Genomic DNA, 22,471 nt, shown 5'->3' with positions numbered 1-22,471 from the left:
CTTTTCATACCTTCTCATGAGGTGATCCCACCTTAGTTTTTAGACCACACAGGCTTCTGGTGTGACTTACGCTCCAGCAGCACTTTCCACATGGACAGAAAACACTGCATATTTACAAAACCTGTTACTAAAACACACGGAAGAAAGAAATAACTTATTTTTGGTTGATGTTAAAGGGAAAATCAGTGATGCTGGTTCCATTTTGACAGAACATTTGGGTGCATTTTGACCTGTTTGTCATCTCAATTCTCATCTTTTCCATCCTAATACAAATACTGATGTCATTTCGTATCTCTAGCTTTGAACATCAAACTGAAGCAAGAATTTGACATCATTTAATCTTGAATGTTCTGTGAACTATACTCACTTTGTCTTATGTTCTGCTTCATCTCACTGCAACAGTAAGCCTTGCTGAACTGCCAGGCTACTTCTGCTACCACAAGTCCACAAGTATTTCCCTGAGATTATGTCAAGATCTACTACTAATGGTGGAAAAGAAAAAAAAATAGATCCTCTACAACCAGAAATACAAATAGAAAATTAAATAGGAAAGTGGCTAAAATAAAGGTAGTCATCCATGTTAGGAAAAAAAGAAAAGGGTATTCTTGAGGGAAGAGACACTTCTAATGTTGACTTGGTATTTTGCCTTTCCACAGCTTAAACCTCTGTTTCAAGATGGCTGAGAAGGGGTATTTGTGTGCTGACTGGTGGGACAGAAACTCTGCTCTGAGTCTGCTCTAATGGGACACACACTGCAGGTAGCATCCCTCCTCCCCAGCAGCATGAGGAGTGCCGGTGGCTGTGTTCCCAGAGCACAGGAGGGACTCCCCTTCTTCCTACACTGAGCTTCTGCAGCCTTGCTTCAGTCCAGGCCAGCTAGGGCAGCCAGGGTTGTGGAGCTGAGAAGGGGTGATGAAGGAGGAATAAGTGGGGTATCCCTGAATGTAAGCCCCTGGCCAGACTGAGTATCATGCCCAGCACGACAACATCTCTTTCCAGGGGCAGTGCTAGCACAATGAACTTGTCCTAGCTGCCAGTCCCACTGCCAGTGCCATGACGCCGGAGCACAGAGGTGTCCATGGCAGGCACACTGAGGAGTGGGATGCTGCTTTATACAGCCACTCCTTCTACCCCCACTAAGCAACCAGACACTGCACTGTCCCCTGAAATTGTCTCCACTGATGGAGCTCACTGTCTACATGGCTACATGATGCAATGATGCCTTCCGCATTTTTTGAAGATGTGGGTTTAATCAGGGAACTGCCTTAGCTTACACACATCAGCTAAGCAACTCCTGGTAAGAGTGCTCTGCAGTGCAAATGGAGGAATTTCCATGTAATAATGGAAATAATTTAAAGAGTGCAAAAAAAGTAGCATTTTCTGCAACACAGAGGGGGAACGAAATGGTACATTCCTTGAAGAACTGGTGTATCTAATCTTGCTCCCTCCTTTGAAAGTAGGAGAAAAATCAAAAAGCAGTCAACACAGCTGGGCTTTTCTTTTTGTTTACTTGGAAAACTTATTTTAACCATCAACTTTAGCAAATTTTGGCAGTTACAAACCTGTACACTTTTTTTTTTGTTGTTTTGTTTTTATAGCAAAAGAACACAAGACAATACTGCCAACAGCAATTATGAAGGAACAATTGGTTTTCAGATGAAGAACTATACCCACTTGAAGTGATAAACCTTCCCTTTTGCATAAGGTTGAATTTGTTGTCATTGGAAAAAAGACATTTCTTAATACCTACTTGAAATGGAATAGAAATCATATCTCTAGGTTCTTTGTGCAAAACACATTCATTTAAAAAATTCAATTAAAAAATCTTCTTAAAATCAGAAAGAAGTTAAACAAAAATAACTCAACTCAAAGGAAACTTACAGTACATTTTGAAATGATTAAAAAGTTTTCAGATCTAAATTTTTTTTTCTGTTATCTTAGAGGTTTAAACCAACTTTGATGACTTTTAGAATTATATCAAACAAACAAACGAACAAACAAATAAAAGAAATTAAAGCAACCTGATTGGCATCAAATATCTACAAAAGCCTGGTAATTTGAAACCATTATATACATTATTTTATAAACTTCTTTTTAAACACCAAAACATACATCTTTACAAACCAGCCTGCTTGTGACAGGTAAAATTTACAAGACAATCTTTTCCAATACAGTGCTTTAAAGAGAACTGCTTTCACTCCTAAACATCTTTGTCATCTCCTGAACAGCGGCAGTATGGGCTCATTGCATTGCTGATTAATAGTGTTTCAGGTATTCCTATGACAAAAGAATGCTACAGTTCTGAGGGCTCCAATCTCTTTCCATAATACAGTTCAAGTGCACTCTTAACACTGGTAAAGATTACTTATGGCCTTTGTGTAATACGACATATTTGCAATTATTGCTTTTCATTATTACATAAAGAAACGAATTTAATTTAATTTCCTCCCCATCCGCCCATCCCTTGGATGATGCAGCTAATTTACTAACTGAATGGCCCTTCTGATAATGGAGATGTTAAATGTCAAGTTCATGAACACAGCCATGTGTAAAAGCCACGAGTAATGGGCAATGGTCTAAATTTCTAAGGCTCAAATCACAGTTTGGTGTATTGAGAGGAGCAGAGATGCAAACAGGCAAAAAGCACAGTTTTTACCACATGGTAAATGATGGTAAATCATCAGGGAATGAAGCTGAAGATGTATCTCTCTTGTTGGAAACCATGAAATGCCCATTATTACTGAGTGAATAGCTCCAAACATTATCTACAAAGCACAGATGTACTTTCTCACTGGTTCTGAAGAGCTGGCTTCCTCCATTAGTCAGGATGCCTCCTTTTCAAATGAAGCTTAGCAGAACTGGTCCAGGGCACCTTCAACTCCCTCTCCCATGACTGCAGTTATTATTGACTGTAAGGATATACTTACTATAGCATCCATTTAGCTTTTTCAAGCAGGAGCTAGATGAGGAGTAAAGTGTGTTCTTAGCCATTTGTCTTATTCATCCTACATTTTTCTTTATGATGGAATTTACAGGACACAAGAGCAACAACTTTTATGTCATATTCTCAACGTGTCTCTCTGCCTGGCTCACAGAGACAACAGGCTGCTGGCCTCCCTACTGATCAGCATTTCATGACATGCTTTTATTCACTGTGCTGCAGACACACTGAGTTTCTGACTAGAGAGGGTACTGATACATCAAGGCTCTCACTACTTCAGACTACAGTACAGAATTTAGAAAATGAGAGAAAAAATTCCAAAGAGTAAAATTTAAGTTCTTTGTGGGACATGCAGAGGTGGAGACTCTGCCTGACAGATGGAGCACACAACTTCCAGGTAAAGGAAAACAATGGCAGTGAGAAGCCTTTGACTCCTTCGAGCCTTTTAATAGAATTATATGTTAAAAGAAACCCATGGGATAGTTTGGGATCAAAGATGTCACTGAGCTTAAGGAAGACAGCTTGACTGACAGGAAACCATGGTTCTGTAGTGAATCTCTGCATTCCAAAATCCTCCTGGTTGCCTTAATATACTATATTCTGCAGAAAGGTCCTAGAGGAAGGTAATTTTATGTTTGGGGCTGTCTAGTGGGGTTGTCCATTTTCTCCATTCTACGGCTCCAGGGTGTCATATTTGGCCCTTTATTCCACCTTAAGATACTGATCAAGGACAGCAACTACATCCACTATCTATAGTTTTGTGTGTGTGTGTGTGGGGGGGTTGCATTCTTTTTTAATGGTTATAATACAAAGACAAAGTAATTAACATACTCAGGAATGGTACGTAAGCCAATTTTTCCTTTTGCACAAGGCCACCTAACGTGGTATTGGCAGAATAAATCATGTTGTAGTCACTGTAATGCTCTTTCATTGCCAGCATTATTAAAAAGGCCAGCACTGTGCAGGGCATTCTCAACTTGATCAAAATGCAGAGAACAAGCATCCTTTTACTTAGACTCATACACCCCTGGCAAAGTTCGTGATTTCTGATATAAATGTGCATTTGCATTTTAACAAGTTGCTTTTTTTCCTCTTGCTGCTTCTCTCCAAAATACAAAAACTTTCTTGATCCTAAGTTACAAGCCAGTGGTACTCAAAAATACTTCACTAAGCCTATGAAATCATCTGCACAGATGATTCTTAGAGAAAATATCATGTAGTGGAGCCACCTACAGGGATGTAGTTTGAAATACAGACACACAGGATAAGCAGCATGTGCAGGGTAGCTCTTGCAGAACCAAGGACCCAACAGCAGCAGTGATACAAAAATCATCATATGGCAGAAAAAGGAAATATATACTGGAAGTGCTAATGTGAATGGTAATTCTTACATTATGTTATGAATGTGTTCTTATGTTCCAAATTAAAAGTTTTTGACTTGTTCATGTGGAGTAGTAACCAAAAAGAAAATAAAAAATATTGGTTTAACAAGAAATGTTAGTATGAAAATCTTACTCCCTAAGAGGTATTTCACCTTTAGATCTGCATTTGGGTCTTATCATTATCAAAAAGAGCCTGAACAAAACCAAAATAGCCACAGAAGTACCAATATTCACAGAGGACTACCTGAAGATGGATTTGGAGGGGAGGAGATACTGAGGTATAGAAATCATGAAGAGGACAGAGAAGGCTGAACAGGTGATCCTTGGCACCTTCCCAACAGCACTTTAATAAGTAGGCCTTCAGTGAAATGAAATGGCAACAACATCAAACAGAAAAAGTATTATACATTGTACTTATGCATATTTTACTACTAAAACTCACTACCAACAATGCATTACTGAGGCAACAAGCTTGGTAAGAAACATTGATTTTCTTTTGTATGGCAATCACTAGGCTCTCATTGCGGTCCCTCGAGACCCTTTTGATATGTCCCAGTAAAGGTTTGATATTGGTGTCTCAGGCTTACGCAAGAACTTTCACCACAGAAGACAGGTGACAAGTACACCTAATAACTAGCTGGGGGTTTGAACAGAATTAGTTGCATAATGGATAAAAATGTCTCAAACCAAAACTGAGTAGGAGCAAACCTCTTGTAAACTGCAGCCCGCTGCTAAGAGAGCATCACATTCTCAGAGGGTCATACAAGCTTTAAAAGTGCAGTTAAATTTGCAGAATTGCTTTGCCAACTCTGATGCTCCTGACTCTTGAAGAGACATCAATCTAATTGCATTTCCTTTCCTGTAACACAGACTTCATGAACAATAAGAGTTATCCTCTACCCGTGCCTCTAGGCTTGCCAAACCATTTTATGGCTTTCTGGCAAGTCCCTCAGTTCCTTGCAATCACAATACAAATTTCCATATCTTTTTTATTCTTAAAAACACAGGAATAATATCAGGGGAAAGGGTCTGAAACGCACCATGAGCACATTCAGAATATATCACTGTTACAGAAGCATGTTTACTTTGAGAAGACCAAGTGACATTCATAAATTCAATGGACAGGACCTATTTGCAGACAAGTACTTGATAATACTTGTATGTGCAGTACATTCGTTCCAGAAGTTCACTCATTTTTTTCATATGCCTGCATAATGAGATGTTTTCTACTGAAGAATTGCTGCATCATCCCAAAGAAAATATCCACACCAATCTTTCACAGCTGTATGAGCTATTGGAGGGAAGCAGCAACACACTGTACCTACTCCAATAATTCTAGAAATCCTGTTTTATTAAAAGTGTTACAAGCTGCAATTATTTAAATTACATTCTACTAGTAATTTCTTTGTGTTGGGGAAAATTTCTGAATAAATCCTTCCTATATGTCAAGAAATGGCCCACGATTTAATTTTGTGTGAAACTCATGGCAGTCAAGAACATGCCCTGGCATACAACTGCTGAAACTATTCAGTTAAGGTGATTGACCAAGTGACAGAACAGGGAAAGCAGCATGGGAAACCTGCTAATAAATCTGTGCATTTATCACAATGATTTAGGTATTCAACAGATTTTCGGAATGACAGAACTATGCCATGGAAGAAATGGATGAAAACCCAACAGTAATGCAGGCTTGTAGACTCACATTCACAGTTAAGGTACGCAGACGCCGTAAAATGCAGTGGTAAAAACATTTTCAGAGCACCAAGCAACAGATGTGTATACTCTGCTTTAATACATTGTGTGAAAATCCCAAATTTCCAGATTGCACTTGACTGCTCTGACCAAATCAATGTGAATGACCATTTACTCCAATCAGGCTGAGGGAAGCATAAAAGCATACAGATGCCATGGTTTTCTTGATTCCACTACAATATTCTGAAGTCTGCAAACAACCTTCGGATGTATTCAAATCCTACAAAATCATGCACCCAGTAGAAAATCTAGCGACAGATCTTTGGCCACAGTCCATTCATGCAGCTCCACCGACTGAGTCAGTCTACAGCAGCTGAGAACTCATCCTGTGAACTCTAGGGATGGACAATTGCCAAAAGATGTTAAACTAATGATGTGAGGTTACAGCAGCCTTATATGTAACTTAATTGCAACTAATTTTACTGCAGTAACTGCAGCATGAGGACTGCTATCAGAGTTGATTGCCCAAGCATGAAATTTCCAAAAAAAGATGAGCTGTGTAGGTTACCTCATGTTTTCAGATCCATCTTCACATTGCATACGTGTTAAGAGAGACTATGCATACACAGCTGGGGCAAAACCAGGCCATTCCTGAGCCAAACTCTGGCATTTCAGGAAGTCCTCAGGGGCAAAGCTATGCACATGCACCTGACATCAGGTTTTTAAAATGACAACCAAAGTAGGTCAATTTGGAGTAAATATAAACTGTATGTATGTGTGCTACTTACACAAAGTAGAATGAAATGCTATGTAATAAACAAAAGTACAGATAAATATTTATGGATAAATAACTGGTCACTTGTCTTTGATAGGTCAGTTCATAAACGCTGCTTTTTTTTAGCCAACTGACATGTTGTATGCAGCAGCATCCCCAGCAATCAATTGCTTTCACTCTTTGTTGACATAAAATTTCATGCATCAGTGCATCCTAGAATGGTGCACACCCATTCCTTAATACTGTGGGGACATCATAACACTGTAACACTTTTAATAACACAATGCCAAAAAAAACCGAACCCCAAAACAACCCAACTTTGTGAAAAAGAAATTACTTAGGAGTTATTTTTCTCCCTGCCTCAAAAGCTGAGTTTTATTCTTGATAATAAATAGAAGGTACACACTCTCCAGATTGTCTGTAACAATTTTGTAATGTATAATACTTAACACAATTGGTCTCTTCGTGTCTGCACATACAGTATCATTTCTGAACAAGTTAATAATGGGTTATACTGTACTTTTCTTTGCCCAATATATATATAGACACACCTTCAGCAAAATTTCTTCTCAATATTTATACTATTAATTGGACCAAATGACAAAATTTAAAAAAAAGAGGAGGAGGGAGAAGAAAGGAGCTTCCTTTACACTTGTGTCTGCTGCTGGGTCTCCACAAATGGAATGTGAACATTTTCTAGGCTGAGTTCCTCCACGCTTTCAAAGTCACTCATGGCTACTTCAGAGTCATCAAAGCCACAGCCGGCTGAGACGTCAGAGGAGGAGGCGTTGAGAGAGTTGTGCAAGGATAAGGGCATCTTACCTGCACTAACATTTTCTGTGTTCTGGCTTGGGCCAACAGCAAAAGTACTAAATTCGTTCCCAGTTTGAGATCCTGTGGTGTCCGTCTCGTTGGGGAACTGGTGGGGAGGGAGGTATTGGCTCGGGTGGAAGTGCGGCCGTCTCCTGCAATCAGGGCTGAGAGTACTTGCCATGGAGACTGGCTGCGAGGGTGGGAGGGTTTCAAATTGGTCTGGGTAATCCTCTGGAAGAGGAGGTGGTAACTGGTCCTGGCTCAAGAACTCCTCTTCATGAGGGGGAGGGTAGTCGCTGTCGATGTCGTAGCCACCAAGGTAGTAATCTGTTTCCAGTTCTCTGGTACTGCCGTGGTGAGCCGAGCCTCCTTCTGTCGCCTCAAAATTGGGCACCTCCTCAATGTCGGACAAGCGGGCACTGGGCATCCAGTCAGAGGTATCCCAATGATACGCTGCAGCAGGGAATAGAACCACAGGGCTCTGTTAGGATGGGACCACAGAGGAGAGCAGAGCGTCCTGCACGCCCTTGCCTGAGTCCTCACAGAACATTCCAATCACAGCATGCGCCATAGATACAGGTCAGCCATGCTCTGACCAGACGGGTAGAGGAGGAGAATGAATTGCATTATGATGCTATAGCAAACAAGCAAAGAAACAAAACATGGCCACTCTCAGGAATTTTGCTCTTTAAGATGCTACTGGCTTGTATTAGAAACTATGAGTCCAAGAAATCAAGATGTCTGAATCGCTACTTTCCACAGTTATTTGAGAAAAATCTTTAAATGCAGTCAGCATGCTTATGGAATCTTATCTCCCCTTCCACCTCCAATGACTTCAAGAAAGAATGTGCAAGCAAATAAACTGATTGACTGAAAACTGAATTTTGAAACAAAAAATAAAGTGGCTGACCATTCTCATGCATCTTTTGAACCCAACAGAATTCAAACAAAAGAGTACACGTGAAGCAGTTAAAGAAAAAACCAAATAGATCAAGTCAGTGCTCTGCCCACCCCGGCCCACAGGCAGAAGGTGTCCCAGAAAAATCACCTCTGTTGTAGTTCTGTCCTTGATCCATAACAGACACTGTCAGATACAAAGTGAAAAGCAAAGACTGGTAACTCGGAGCTTGTCACCAGCATTGTATTACATGTGAAAATACAAAACTCAGCATGCATATTTCTAAAGTACAGCTGCCATGGTGTCATTTTAGTAGGATTTTTAATTATTCTTTATTTTAACATACAAGATAAGCTTGTCTGTTAAATGCAGACACACATAAAGAAATGTTTATGTTGTGTATTATATTCCTTTTCTATCATATCTTAATTATTTACCCTCACTGAACAGATATAGAATTACATTAGAGCTGTAATTCTTAAAATAAAAAAGGGCTATCCACCATCGACATGGCTTATAATTGTAAAGTACATTTTTCTCTCACTTGTTCACTTTGAAACAGAAAAATAAGAATCTACCATTCTCAGGGCCGGTTCAAACAAATCTGGGCCCACCTGGGCTCAGATACCATGGTGATGGGCACGGTATAAGAACCTGAATAGAATAGAATACAAAGCCATTTAATGGGGCTATCAGCTACAATGCTCCGCAACCCCACACCCACCTCCCACCTGCACTGCCATGCTAGCTGGTGGGGAGGGAGGCATTCCAGTATGGAGAGGGTGCAGGGGTGGGGGAGAGAGCAAGGAAAGAGGTTTTATGTGAGACAAGAGCAGGGAATAAGCTGCAGCGTTTTCTAGATGGATATGCTCTTGTTCAGCCGCATGTTATTGGGCTTCATGCAAGAAGTCATCGGGCAAAGTCTCTGGATGACATTGCTGGAGGAGGTCTGGCAGGAGAAATAGACCTCTATGGCATCACAGCTGTGCCCTCTGTGGCTCACACACAGGCAAGGGCAGAAAAGACTTCTCCAGCCCTTCACCTACCTACTAAGACCACACTTGCCCCTGCTCATCACCACATGGTGCACGTGGTGATGGTGATTTCTTCCTTAGCTTGACAGCTAGGCAGGAGCTCTCCACCCGCTCTGCCATGTCCTGGAGTGAGGAGTGCTGGGGCTACTGCAGGTTTAGCAGCAGTGTCTGAACCGGCCCTAACCTCTCTTCTGCACTTCTCTCTTCTTTGTACAGTGGATTTTGCTGTATTTGGGTCAGTGTGACGGCACTGCACCTGAGATGTGTCAGGCCCTTCTAAGTGGATCAGGATCCAGGAGAACCTCACTAATTTGCTGACTTGCGCAGCCCTGGGCATGTCCCTGGGGCAGGAGTCCCATCCTCCCATGACTCTGTGGCAGGGATTCTGCCCAGAGCTCCAGTGGGGTTAATTATTCACCACTTCCACCAGCTCCGCTGCAGGGCAGAGAAGAACACTACGTTTCATACAAGGGATTGGGAAGTGGCAAAGCATTTTCAGTGACAGTGTCTTTAAACTGCTGTCACACTGGCTTTTTCTGACCTGTATAGGATGATAACGAGTCAGTGCGTTAGCTTAAGCTTTCCCTTAGGAAAGCAAGGTCATTTGCAGTGCCTGTGGTTTCTTTTCAAGATTTTTTTTTTTAAATATTTGAATGGGACTTTCTTTTGAATTAACCTTAGCTAGTTTTTGTTTTGTTTTTTTTTTTGATAGTGAGAAGAGCGACACTCTTACACTTCAGGAAATCAATAAGTGTACTATGAACAAATACACAAGTGGCAATCACTAGCTAGGATTAAACGTGTTTTTCAAAATTACTGTGACACTGGCTCAAGAAAAAAATCAGTAGTTTCACAAAAATAATTTACTTAATCATCTCTATGTATTATGTAGACTAGATCAGCTGAAATATGCAAAATCTGTCTTAAATTTGCTAAGGACAGATGAAATTTTCGACTTGGGGATAACCTGAGATGATGTTGAGTTGACATTTGCCCAAGAGTAGGAAAAATGTTGTAAAATAAATAAAAGTAATGCGCTTATCTATGATAACAAGACATTTCCTCAGTGCTTTATGGAAAAAAGAAAATAGTGATATCCCCGCATTACAGGTTCACTTCTAACATGATATGCCTGAGGTTACCCAGGAGGTCAGTGGAAGAGGTGAGTGTTTGCTCTTTGGAGCACGTTGCCATGCTCTGTTGAATGGGCACAGTAGCGCCACGGGAGAGAGCCACGGCATCCATGGAGCTGTGCCCACACATCTGCTGTCTGGCAGGGTTTCCTGGGAGAAACCAGCCACCAGCCAACCACCACTGTGCTCCTCTTTGTGTGAGACCACTGGAGTACATAACCCAGCTCTGCTGCAGCATGGGATACTTTACAGACTTCCTGTGTCATCTTGTGTCTCCCAGTCTCAGCAGCCAGGATAATCAAAATGTTACGGCTCCATTATCAGTCTTTTCTTTTCTCTGAAGACAATGAGAATAAACAAACAGAAACATTGACTTCAACAAAAGAGGATGAAGGCTTGACACCTTTTCTACCACCTCCAGTTGCCCACAGGTATTTTGTGGTATGTTCCTCTGGCATTTTCATGTTTGCTGGTGAACATGCTGCTCTGCAAAACCCAATCCCTGCCACAGGATTGCTGGTCAGTGTAGATTAGTGAGGTTCTGCTGGAATGTTTCACAATGAATATAGGAAGCATTGTTGTATAACAAGAAAGAAAAAAATTTAAATACCTTCATTTTCTATAGTGTCAACTACATTGTTGACAAGCTGTATGACAGTCACTATGGAAGCTTGCAGGGGAGGGAAAGTAGAAAATAAAGGGAGGGGAAGGACAGCTTTAGGTTAGTATTTAAAACACACATTGTATGTTACCACAATAAATTCTCTCAAAAGACAGAGCTGACATTGAAAAAAAAAAGCTGCTGACCAATGCATGATTTATGCAGTGGGTTGCAGGACATTTCATTTCAGATAATCCCATATATCTTCAGAGTGGTGATAAATTCCAAACCAGCATTTCCAGAAAGGCATATGGGATGATGTGTATCACCTCATAAATTCAAGTAGACTGGTCAGCTGATTCAATTAACCAAAGCAGTATCTTCTCTACCTGACACTAATTTCTAATTCATTCTTGCTTAGAGGTCTCTAGAGATGGTGCCATGTGCTCCAAGGATCATTATCTTTTAGACCATCACACCATCAGAAACGGTGTTAAGCTCAATCTATTTCCTAAGAGGAATGTTTTACTTATTTACTGTCTGTGCCATGCCATGTAATTCCTCAGGGAGGTTAAGCAGCACAGCTATAATTAGGAGGACACATCCCTGTAGCTGAAGTTCAAATTTTGACCCGTGTTTGACAGAATAGTTTCCCAAACGCTTTGTGTATTCTCTGCAGGTGTTCCAACAAAACATACTTTTCCCTTGAAATTATTAAAATAGACTGTGCAGCTGCTTAATGTGGAGGCCTATAATGTGTGGTCCTCTAGATGATTTTGCACCACCTAACAGTGCTGCCCTCTGAGAACATGAGATAAACTCCATCAAAACTGAGGGAAAAGCTCTGGATGAGTGGGCACTGGATCCTTCCCTGTTCTTTGGCTTTAGTTATGAGAAAACCAATTGCTTGGAGCAGGCTGAGCAGAGAACCAGAAATGTGGGGCAAAGCACACTTTTTTGCTTCACACAGCTAACAGCCTTAGAGGTCACAAGAAATGTGTTAACAGTGTGGACATAAGTTGAGTATTGTCACATCTTTACTAAATTTTGGGCATGGGATCAGGTATATAATCCAATTTCCTCAGTTCTAGTGAGGGCTTAGCAAAAAGAGCCTTGATAAACAAAAGCACCCCTGTTCAGTGTCTATGATCAGTATATGCCATCAACAGCAATGGTAATTATACAAAGGAACTTGTACTGGTTAATGCAAAATAAACACAGAAAAATAAGGGTCTCCATGCAATTAGTGCTGCATGGCTGGGAAAAAAATGGAGGGCAGCTGTAAACTATTAAGAGGAAAAAACTGAGAGAGAAAATCAGGTCAGAAACCAAGGCCAGCCCAGTTTTCTTTGCAGCTAAGGGTTGGCTCTGGTGGGAGCTGTGCAGAGCATGTTCACAGAAAGGAGGGAACCCCACTTCACACAGCTCAGCACAAGTCAGTGCTCAAATACAGCTTTTTTTAGGTTTTGGACTACAAAAATTACTGCTAGCTACTCACAGAAAGACTAGGGAAGCTAACCAATTTAAATGCAGGAGAAATAAAGTGGGAGAAAAAAAAGTAGCTTTGGAATCTCAGCCCCTGTGAATTTTCATGGTAAGACAAACCCTTGACACAGCACCAGAAGGCTCTGAGAGCCCTGGAGAGGGGAGTGGAGGCTGCCTGTACTTTCAGTGGGATTCATCCCAGTGTTCCACTGCTGAAAGATAGGTTTCCCCAGACAGAAGCTGCTATGCAGTTTCACAGGTCAGCATCAGCACAGCCATTTGTACATCTGTGTGACACAAACCTGTCCCCTCTGCTAGCCTGAGAACACAGCAGCACTGCTCTTGGCTTGGGAGGAAGGAGTTTGTCCTGTCTCATCAAAGAGCACGGATGCTGACCTGCATTTGTTGTGGTTTCACTGACAACCTTCTAACCTTTGCAGGTATGTGAAGGTCAAAAAATTAAAATAACAAGAAGAGCAAGGATTTATGGCTTCAGGAGGCATATCCATTAGCCCTAAAGTACAGGCATGTAAGTGTTATATGCTTACTTATGCCTGGCTTTGCCCTTTAGGCTCTTTCACTGCAAACCTTCCCTGCTGCTTCAAGCAAACCAGAGCATGTAGTCTTGCATCGATCTCTCCAAATTACTCAGATGATTTACGTTTTTTTCCCTTGTTCTCCCTGGAGATATGGATTTGTTTGAACCCTGAACTAGAAATGTTATCTCTAAAGGCCATATTTTAAATGTAGCTTTCACAAAAAATGAGTGGGCACAGAAAGTCCAATCTAGCTTCTGTGGGTACTGTGTCAATGATTTCAGCAGAGACAGGATCAGGAGTTTGAAATATCTAATTAGAATTTGGGAGATATAAAAAGTAACAATGTACAATAAATGACCACTTGAATAATTATTCCAAAGGTAACTATAATGTAAATATGTATCATTAAGTAATACTTATCCTACAAAAAAGGCTAAAAGGTTTTTTTTTGGTGCAGGGGCAGGAAAGTATTGAGAAGCCTGACAGAAATAGTTGTAATGCTGCAGCCACAGTGGACCAAAAGGAACTGCAAATTTACTTTGCTATCAGTGCTTTTTCCAACATTTCAGAGTTCCATGCATGACATGTCTGAGGAACTGAGTCTACAGACAGTTCATTAACTGGTGGCTGAGAAAACCAAGTACTGTTTCTTTGTGCTAGTCTTTTCCTGTGTGTCTGAATAAAGCTTCCCTGACATCCACCATCCCTCCCCAGCAGAAACATCTTGACTTTTCTCAGGCTCACTGCTCCACATATGTGGGCTGCAGGAACAAAGGTTTGCTCTGACTTTGTGGCCTCTTCGTGGGCTGTGCACAGCTCTGCCCATATCACCCACTGAGATGATGATGCAGGATGTGAGAGGCAGGCACTGAGTATGCACCAAACAAGGATTTAATGGTGCTCTATTGTTTGCTGAGCTGTGATTGCCAGGGAGAAGCCAAGGTGCTGGGGACTGGCTCATCTGCTCATTGTTGTGGCTGAGCACCAGCAGAGTTCTGTTGGGACCATGAATGAGACATGGGAAATAGCACAGAAATCTCCTTTATTTGACTGGTGACACACAAAAGTCATGCTCTTCCAAGAAGGAAAATTATATAAATTCTACAGTTTCACTTGCAACCTATTAGTCAACTTATATCTTGGAAATGTGACTCTGCTGTATCATACCTCTAATTCGCTGTAAAGCTTGGTCCTGATACAACAGCCCCAAGCACCAAGATTTTTATTATGTTCCTATAATTTAGTAAGTGGAACACAAAGTAAGGGTTTGAACCCACGACTTTCTTATTTTCAGCATCATTAAAGGGTTCCAAGATGTCATATAAATATTTTAATAATATTAGAAAGAGAGATAAATAGCTTTCCCCCCAGCATAATAAAGATGAAATCATTTCTTACCATTATCATCTCCGGAGTCAGACTGGAAGGAGCTGAGGGACTGTACTTCAGAGTTGCTGCCTTTATTACTTCCTGAAAAACAGGTCACTTCTTCAGCGTCATCAACCCCTTTACCTTCATTGACAGCAAAGACAAAGCAAAATGGTACTCTCTGGGTATGCACATTTATCTATTTACACCATGGACACACTTAAATCCCGCCTTCTATTATTTGAATCAGAATAAAATTAATTACTTCACACAGAGGACATGACCTATTTGTCAAGAAGGCAGTTGGTGAAGATACCTAGACTTTTGAAGTGTTTGAAACCCAGAGTCTTTCAAGTGGCTGACAGCACTGTAATCAAGGAAGAAACATCTGTATTCAATATTGTCTTTTTAGATGACATATAGTCTCAAAAGCAATGAAAATGATGACTAAAGGAATGTGGTGGTATAAACAGCTTATACAAGAGATTACACTTACATTTATCTTTACTGTTCATTTCCTAATTTGAGAGCCTCATTAAAGGCTCATTCAATGTTCACTAAAGTTACTGTGCATCTTGTTATTCATACCAGTGGCCCTTGGATCAGATTTTAATAGCTCCATCAGTGACATATAATACATTATGCTTCAATTTACATTGCTTTTCATCAGGGACATTCAGTCTTCACAACTCTACTGTTTAGAAATGTAACTGCAACCTAAGGTATAAATTCTTCTGTAATTAAGCACATATAAATAAACAGATTTAACTACACATTAGATGGGCAATATTCAGGAACACAAAAAGTTATCTTCCATTGTAAGCACTGAGATACCTGCGCCAATTACAAATGAAGAAGCTCAGGTGCTATCAACGTGAAAGTACAGCTCTCTACCTGCCAGCTGTAGGTATTTCTACCCAGCATGGAACCCCTCCACATGGTAAGAGCTGATTTGCTCATGCTGAGCAGCAGGGTATGGAGCTGATGGAGTGAGTGCTGCAGTAACAAGGCTGCACTGCCTCCCACTCCGTGACAGCTGAGGTCTGTCTCCCTGGTACGGCCTCATGGTGTGTAGGTATTCATATTGGTATCAGCAGTGGCTGTGGCACAAACACCCAGAATATAGAACAGAGCATCTGTGGGGGCTGGTGCGATGATGCTTTCAATCAGTATAACTAGATTTAAAGGTTTAAAAGGTCAGACACAACACAACCCTGAAATATAGCCCAAATAAACGAAAATTAATTCAATTTTTCATTACAAGACCTTAGCCAGTATGCTGCTTTGGATGAAAATGTGTGGATCAGGGTGCAGGTATAGAATCATAAAGTCTGTACGGCTGGAAAAGACCTGCAAGATCGTTAAGCCCAACCTTTGACTGAACATCACTATGCCAACCAAACCATAGCATTAAGTGCCATGCCCAATCATTTCTTGAACACTTCCAGGGATGGTGACTTCATCACTTCCTTGGGTATCCCGTTCCAAGGCTTAATCACTCTTTCAGAGCAAAAATTCTTGCTGATGTCCATCCTGAACCTCCCCTGGCACAGTGTGTTGCTGTCCTCTTGGCCTGTTGCCAGATTCCTCTCTCTGTTTCTCAGTTCTTACTGCTTTCAACTACAGGACTGGATTGTGGAGTTTCACGTGACAGTTTTGGTTAAAGCTGTGTTGCAATAGGGTTGAAGATCATAGAATCATATAACAGGTTGAGCTGGAAGGGACCTTAAAGATCCTTTTAAGATTATTTGGCTGCAATTTCCCTGTCATGGGTAGGGAGGGAACCTTTCACTAGACCAGGTTACGCAGACCCCATCCAATCTGGCCTTGAATACTTCCAGGCATGGGACATCCACCCATTCTCTGAGCAACCTGTTTCAGTGCCACGTCACTCTCACAGTAAAGGATTTCTTCCTAATAGCTAATCTAAATCTACCCTTCTTCAGCTTAAGGCAATTCATCACTACAGGCCCTTGTGAAATGTCCCTCTCCAGCCTTTTTGTAAGCCCCCTCCAACAGGTGCATTAGAAGATTAGAAAAAATTCCTAATATGAGAAAACACCCTTAAAAAATCATATATGGTGAGGCAAATATCTCTCCACATGATATGTTCTGACTTGAAAGTATAGATGACGTAGGTCTGTAACTCTGTTCCAGAAAACTGGTATTTCCTGCCATGACACAAGATGAGAGGTTTGCTGCATCTCCAGCAACTCATTCAGGAATGGAGGGAGCACTGTGTTATCAGGTGAGGAATCACCAGAGCACAAATAGGGTAAGTGTGGGCATTGAAAATTCCATGATGGCTCTGATACTGAATGCAGAGGGGAATGCAATGGCCTGAAAAGGTGATCCCATATATCAACCAGTACGTGATTTTCTGTTTCACTTCACAGACTCTGAAAGTAGGGAATATTAGTTCATTTCTCCCTGATGCAAAACAGAACTGCTTCTTGCAGAAGGTCTAAATATTTTTAACTCCCTTGGGAAACAAACAGCCTGAACCTAACAGAACTTATATTTGAGAATTCTGTCCCAAATTGTTTTTTTTCCCAATAGAAAGATGATTGCATTGCATCACTTGAAAAACGCTCAGAGCACTTACTCATACATGCTTTCCGAACAAGGGAAAGAAATGCTTTTAGTCATACTTCATGCATAGAAGTAGAGGTCTTGTATGCCTGGTTTAACCATAACCTTTAAAAATTAAACCACATCACTTCTTGGAGAAGTGTAACAATTCACATGTATTAGGCTGGAGCATTAAGAGTACCTGTGCCACTGTACCTGGTGCACCCTGAAGGCGACCCTTACTGCTGGCGGGGAAGAACGAGACCGGCACACAGTGCTACTTACTTTCTGTCCCAGCATCCCACGTGCTCTTCCTGATGGAGTCGCAGTCGGAGCGACAGGGAGACACAGCGGGCAAGTTTGGAGCTACACTGCACACCACCACCCCCCTCCTCGCTGTCAGTATTCGAGGGGACTCAGGATGAAATGTTGTCATCTCCTGGTGCTCCACAGCAAGTCCATCTACTATCTTGTCCAGGTTATTCCGTGAGTCACTCTGGAAGCATGGGGTATAGGCCATTGGTCTCACTGGCACCTGTGGAGGCCCAACCTCCTGGTAGATATTTCTGCTGTCTCCACTGTTCCTGATGTTCTTGAATTGGATGCCATTGCTCTTGTTGAGCAGGGCCGCAGTAGCCGGATCCTGTACGAGCGTGATGTTGTTGCGGGAATAGTTCTTCCTGAAAACTTTCTTGCGAAAAATGATGAAAAGAACGATTAACACAAATATGACAAACAGGACCACGGCTATTCCTATCAGCTCCTCCTTGCCAACGTAGGAATGCCCAGCTTGTATATTGGGAACAACCACGGGGCGAAGACCACAGTATTGACCCACATAGCCAGGGGTGCAGTTACACAGAAAGGAACCAAAGATGTTGACACAGGAGCCGCCGTTTTCACATTCTTCTCTTTCACACTCGTTGATGTCTTCTTCACACCTGAAAAGAAGAAAAGGAGAGTCTGGAATCTGGAGAACATCTAAGAAGCAATCCAGCTTGTGCATGATGCCTTATCTTGTCAAAATGGTGCCATTAGTTAACACCTTGTGGTACTTTGCAAATTATCCTATTATTATCATATTATTAAACAGTATTTATTTTTTTTCTACAGCTATGGGTTTTTTAAGAAAATAAAATGGAAATATCAAAAAGGAATTAAGAGTTTAAAGCATCTGATAGATACCAAGAAGGAAATAAAGCATCTAATAGGAAAAGACTCCTTGACCCTAATGAGGTTTACTGAATGTCATAGAGACTCTACCTTTTATATTATTTTTGGATTACTCCATGGGTTTCAATACAAAATATTAGAGGGGGATTCAAGGACAAGATAGCTGAGAAAAATTACAGTAAAAAAATCAGAATATTTATTGAAGGAAAGAGAGGAGAGAGAGAAGAGAAGAGAAGAGAAGAGAAGAGAAGAGAAGAGAAGAGAAGAGAAGAGAAGAGAAGAGAAGAGAAGAGAAGAGAAGAGAAGAGAAGAGAAGAGAAGAGAAGAGGGATATACTGTCTATGTAAAATTATTTAGGTCTGGAGATAAAATAAAGAAGTATTAGAGGTGGAGGGAAAAAAAGAACAGGCACCATAAAGAGAGAGGAGAATTGGAAAGAACAAGAGGTAGTAAAAAACAGAAAAAAAAGTACAAACAGTAGACAAAACAGATGAGGGACAAAGCATGTTGATGGGCAGGTGGGGATTTTCTGTGTCTACACCAAGTTTATGATCAGGCAGGGGTTTAAAAAAGTGAGTGCAATAAATTAGTTTTTTATATCAGGGCTAAGGTGACTAAATAATTGATCCATTTTCAAAACAAAGATTACGCAGCAGCTTCTGCAGGTTTTATGAGTCTGTTCAAAAAGCTGGCAACACTTAGATAAGTGCATCTCAGAGAAAACTGTCTTGAGATAAAATCCTGAATCAAAGTTTGGAGGGTAAGTTAAAAAAAAACATTTCTGAGCATGCAAGTCTCAGGGATTTCTCAGCTGTCATTAGCTTAGACTTGGAATAAGTGCTAAGCTTGGGGTGGTTTTTTGTGAGATGAATCATAGCTTTTGGATACAAAACACCTGATCAAAAAGCCCACCATTACTCAGCCATCCCATTGCCCACCTGGGGAGGGACACTTACGTTACTCCTGTCAGGCCATTTTTGCAGCTGCAGATGAAAGCATTGCCGATGGGATCACATGAGCCTCCATTCCGGCAAGGATTTGGGAAGCAGGCTGTGATCTCTGACTCACAGTTCCTTCCTGTAAACTGGGAGAGGCAATTGCAATGGTACCCTGGGAGGTGAGGGACAGAGAGAGGGAAATTAGACTCCTACTACCGATTCTGTCTAAAAGCAGGAGGACACATTTGGCTGCTTTACACAGAAAAATAAATGTACTGTGGGGGCAAGGGGATGTTTACACTCATTGTGGTCTGTTCCGTGTGGTCCACACATTGCTAATCAAGAGTTTGTTTATCTGAGATGCCCAGACAATCACAGCTCTTTTCTACAACCAGGGACCAGAGGAATTACTGCAGCCCAGACCATTGTAATTGCCATGATTCAGGTAATTTTCGAACACCTTTTAAAAAAGATAACAAGAAATATTCTAGATCAAGGATGTATTTCCCAACTTTTTGAAAGTTTTTGCCAATGTAGTTGCAGTCTACTCTCCTTTTGGGGCTTTATCCACAACTACATCAGCTGAGAGCTTTTCCATCTCTGCCCTTTACAAGGATAACACAATGGGGATGTACAGTAATAAAACACCAGTTTTATAAAGTGCATCATGAAGGCAGAAACTATAAACTCCAAAATACCAGCTGACCTGCAATACCAGGCCTAACCAGAGCTGATTATGTTCAGTGTGTGCTATCACATTCTGATTAAACACTGACTGCAACTGATCAGACACAACAACATTCACGTGGAGGGGGACCCTGTCAGGGATTGAAGTCCCATTTCTATGTTTTTTTGCCAACAGAGGGGCAACATCAAAATTTTGGAAAAAAAAAAGATCTAAACACATCATTTCACCCTGCCAAGTATCAAATGACAAATATCTTTTTTCTTTTTCTCTCTCTGTGAGTTCATATAGCACAGTGCCATTACTAAAATCTTTATTTAAGGTCACAAAGCAATCCAGCGAGGCAGTGCATCTCTTAATGCTGTGAACTGGATATGGAAATCTGGCTGCTTTTTTTGCTTGAAAAGAGCATGGAATACATGGGCTGTGAAAGCCATGAGATGGCTAAGACAGTCCCTGGAAGTGGAAGACTCCTAAGTTAGAGCTGTTGAACCAGCAAAATTTTCCTGCACATCTTTAAAAAAACTTTGGCTGATCTTTTAAAAAGTTTCCTATCTAATCCAAATGTCCTAAACAGATGTGTAGGCAAAGTTCAAGTTCCTGTTATGGGGTTCACATACTTATTGAATATAGCATTTTAAGGAGCTAAAATAAGGAACCTTCCTACCATTAATACAGCTACAGTTAGAGCCAAAATGGTTGAGTGCAACTCAATTCAGTGTCAAAATTATTGGCAATCAAACTGATGTTGTGGAAATATCATCTCTCAGTGGAGAGCCTTTTAGACATATTTTAAAAAACTTTTTATATCTATACATCTGGAAAAAAAAGAAAATGCTTGTTTTAAAAGTTACTCTTTCTGCAAACATGGCAGGAATTTCTAGCAGTTACAAGGAAAAGAATTTAATGGAAACAATATGGAAAAACCCAGTGGAGGCATAAGGAAAAAGCAACTCTGCATCAAGGCTCCCACATCTTTTATGTCCTATATGGTTCAATTCGCCTTGTTCAGTTACTCTAATTGAATTCTTTCATGAGGACAGGCTCTTGAGAATAAACTTGGAACCAGACTTGCTGGCATACTCAGTCAAGAGTCCAATGCTATTTAATTGAAGATAAATGAAATACTCAAATATCATGCTGTTTCATTGTCCTGCTACAAGAATGGAGACAGACACACTGATCTTTCCAAGGTTACAGAGTTAAGAAGGTAAATTATTTAACTTTTGGGCTTCCAGAAAGCATGTTTAGTCAGTATCAGCAAGATGGGATTATTTCTTTTTGTGTCTTAAAAACATCTCTCTCAGACAATGTGAACAGCTTTCTGGACCTATAATGATCTGGATCTGAAGAATTACAAACCTGTGACTGTAGGCAGAATTCACAGCATGAATAAATAAGGCTGTTTCAGTGCTTCCTTTTTTGACTGAACAGTGACATCTATAGTTCAAAATTTACAGTAATGTTTTACGTGTATTTTACAGTCTCAATGAGTTTAAGCAAAAGGAGAATGTTCAATTCAAATATAAACCACTTTATTCATAATCAGTTCTGTTGCCTTATATAACAGCAGAATATATATGCTATTCTATTTGTTATCTGATATTTTATAAATCTCCATAACTCTAAAGTGATGTTAAAAGCTTGTTTTTCAACCAAGTTCTTAGGTGTCAATCATTTGTAAGTCAAAGCCTTTGAATCACTTCCTTTTCATATCTTGTATTTGTTCCAGCTAACTTCTAAGTTCTGGAACATATTCTGTCTACTTTTGTTCATTATAGAAAACTTGATTAAAAAATACTTTTACTACTGACTATAAAAGAAGCATGGATTTATGCATTTTATACTGAGATGAAACTGAATGCACCAGATGGGTCAGAGCCCTGACCAGCACTGTATGAACAGAGCAAAATAAAAGTCTGCTTCTGACAGCCTACATTTTTCAGACAATTTGATTTAATGATGGTGGAACACACATCAGATCTTAGAAGACTGAACTATTCACAGTAGATTCTAAGTCTAAGGATCAAAGTTAGAAATCAAAAAAGGCACTAAAACAAGACAGTATTAAATTACCATATTCATCACTAGTGTTTCCTCTTGTTGGATTCACTGCTATACACCTGCCAAGCCCAAGCCACTGGCAAAGGACACAGAACTTTTCCATGACACACATGCTCAGAGCTGCAGAGCACTCACCCGGGAGGTCTCCAACACAGCAAAGCATATGTCAAAATTCATGGAGTGGGAAAGAGACGAGCTGATATGATGGCTCAGTAGACAGCATATAGCAGCTCAGCCAGAAGACCTGCCAGACCTTTAATCCTTCTCCAAAGCTCTCAGCAGAGGCTGTGATTTTGCTGGGTACCGCGTATTTTAGCCACATGGCCTTGGACAAAGGTAAATTGTACAGAAACCCCTACTGTGGTTGGGAGTGCATCTT

At 40.7% G+C, this 22,471-nt stretch overlaps 1 protein-coding gene across 10 annotated transcripts in view; it reads right to left on the bottom strand.

Annotated features, from left to right (window-relative positions):
- Positions 1-1,489: 1,489 nt before the first annotated feature.
- The window catches only part of FAT3 (FAT atypical cadherin 3), a 404,304-nt gene continuing 383,322 nt past the window's right edge, over positions 1,490-22,471 (bottom strand). For 5 of the 10 annotated variants that reach the window (XM_033052632.1, XM_033052633.2, XM_033052631.2 and 2 more), the window contains 6 exons: positions 19,362-19,515; positions 17,518-18,173; positions 14,692-14,805; positions 11,279-11,338; positions 8,652-8,687; positions 1,490-8,056 (listed from right to left, as the gene is read on the bottom strand). In XM_033052632.1, the coding sequence (XP_032908523.1) occupies positions 7,437-8,056; positions 8,652-8,687; positions 11,279-11,338; positions 14,692-14,805; positions 17,518-18,173; positions 19,362-19,515 (1,640 nt within the window). In that variant the 3' untranslated portion in view covers positions 1,490-7,436. Of the gene's footprint in view, positions 8,057-8,651; positions 8,688-9,079; positions 9,156-11,278; positions 11,339-14,691; positions 14,806-17,517; positions 18,174-19,361; positions 19,516-22,471 lie in introns of all 10 variants that reach the window. The other 5 variants (XM_033052640.1, XM_033052637.2, XM_042779062.1 and 2 more) reach the window with 4 other exon arrangements.

The sequence above is a fragment of the Catharus ustulatus genome, chromosome 2 (genome assembly GCF_009819885.2).
Source record: "Catharus ustulatus isolate bCatUst1 chromosome 2, bCatUst1.pri.v2, whole genome shotgun sequence".
NCBI lineage: Eukaryota > Metazoa > Chordata > Aves > Passeriformes > Turdidae > Catharus > Catharus ustulatus.
The sequence above is the reverse complement of the archived record's forward strand: the minus strand, read 5'-3'. Positions and strand labels throughout refer to the sequence as shown.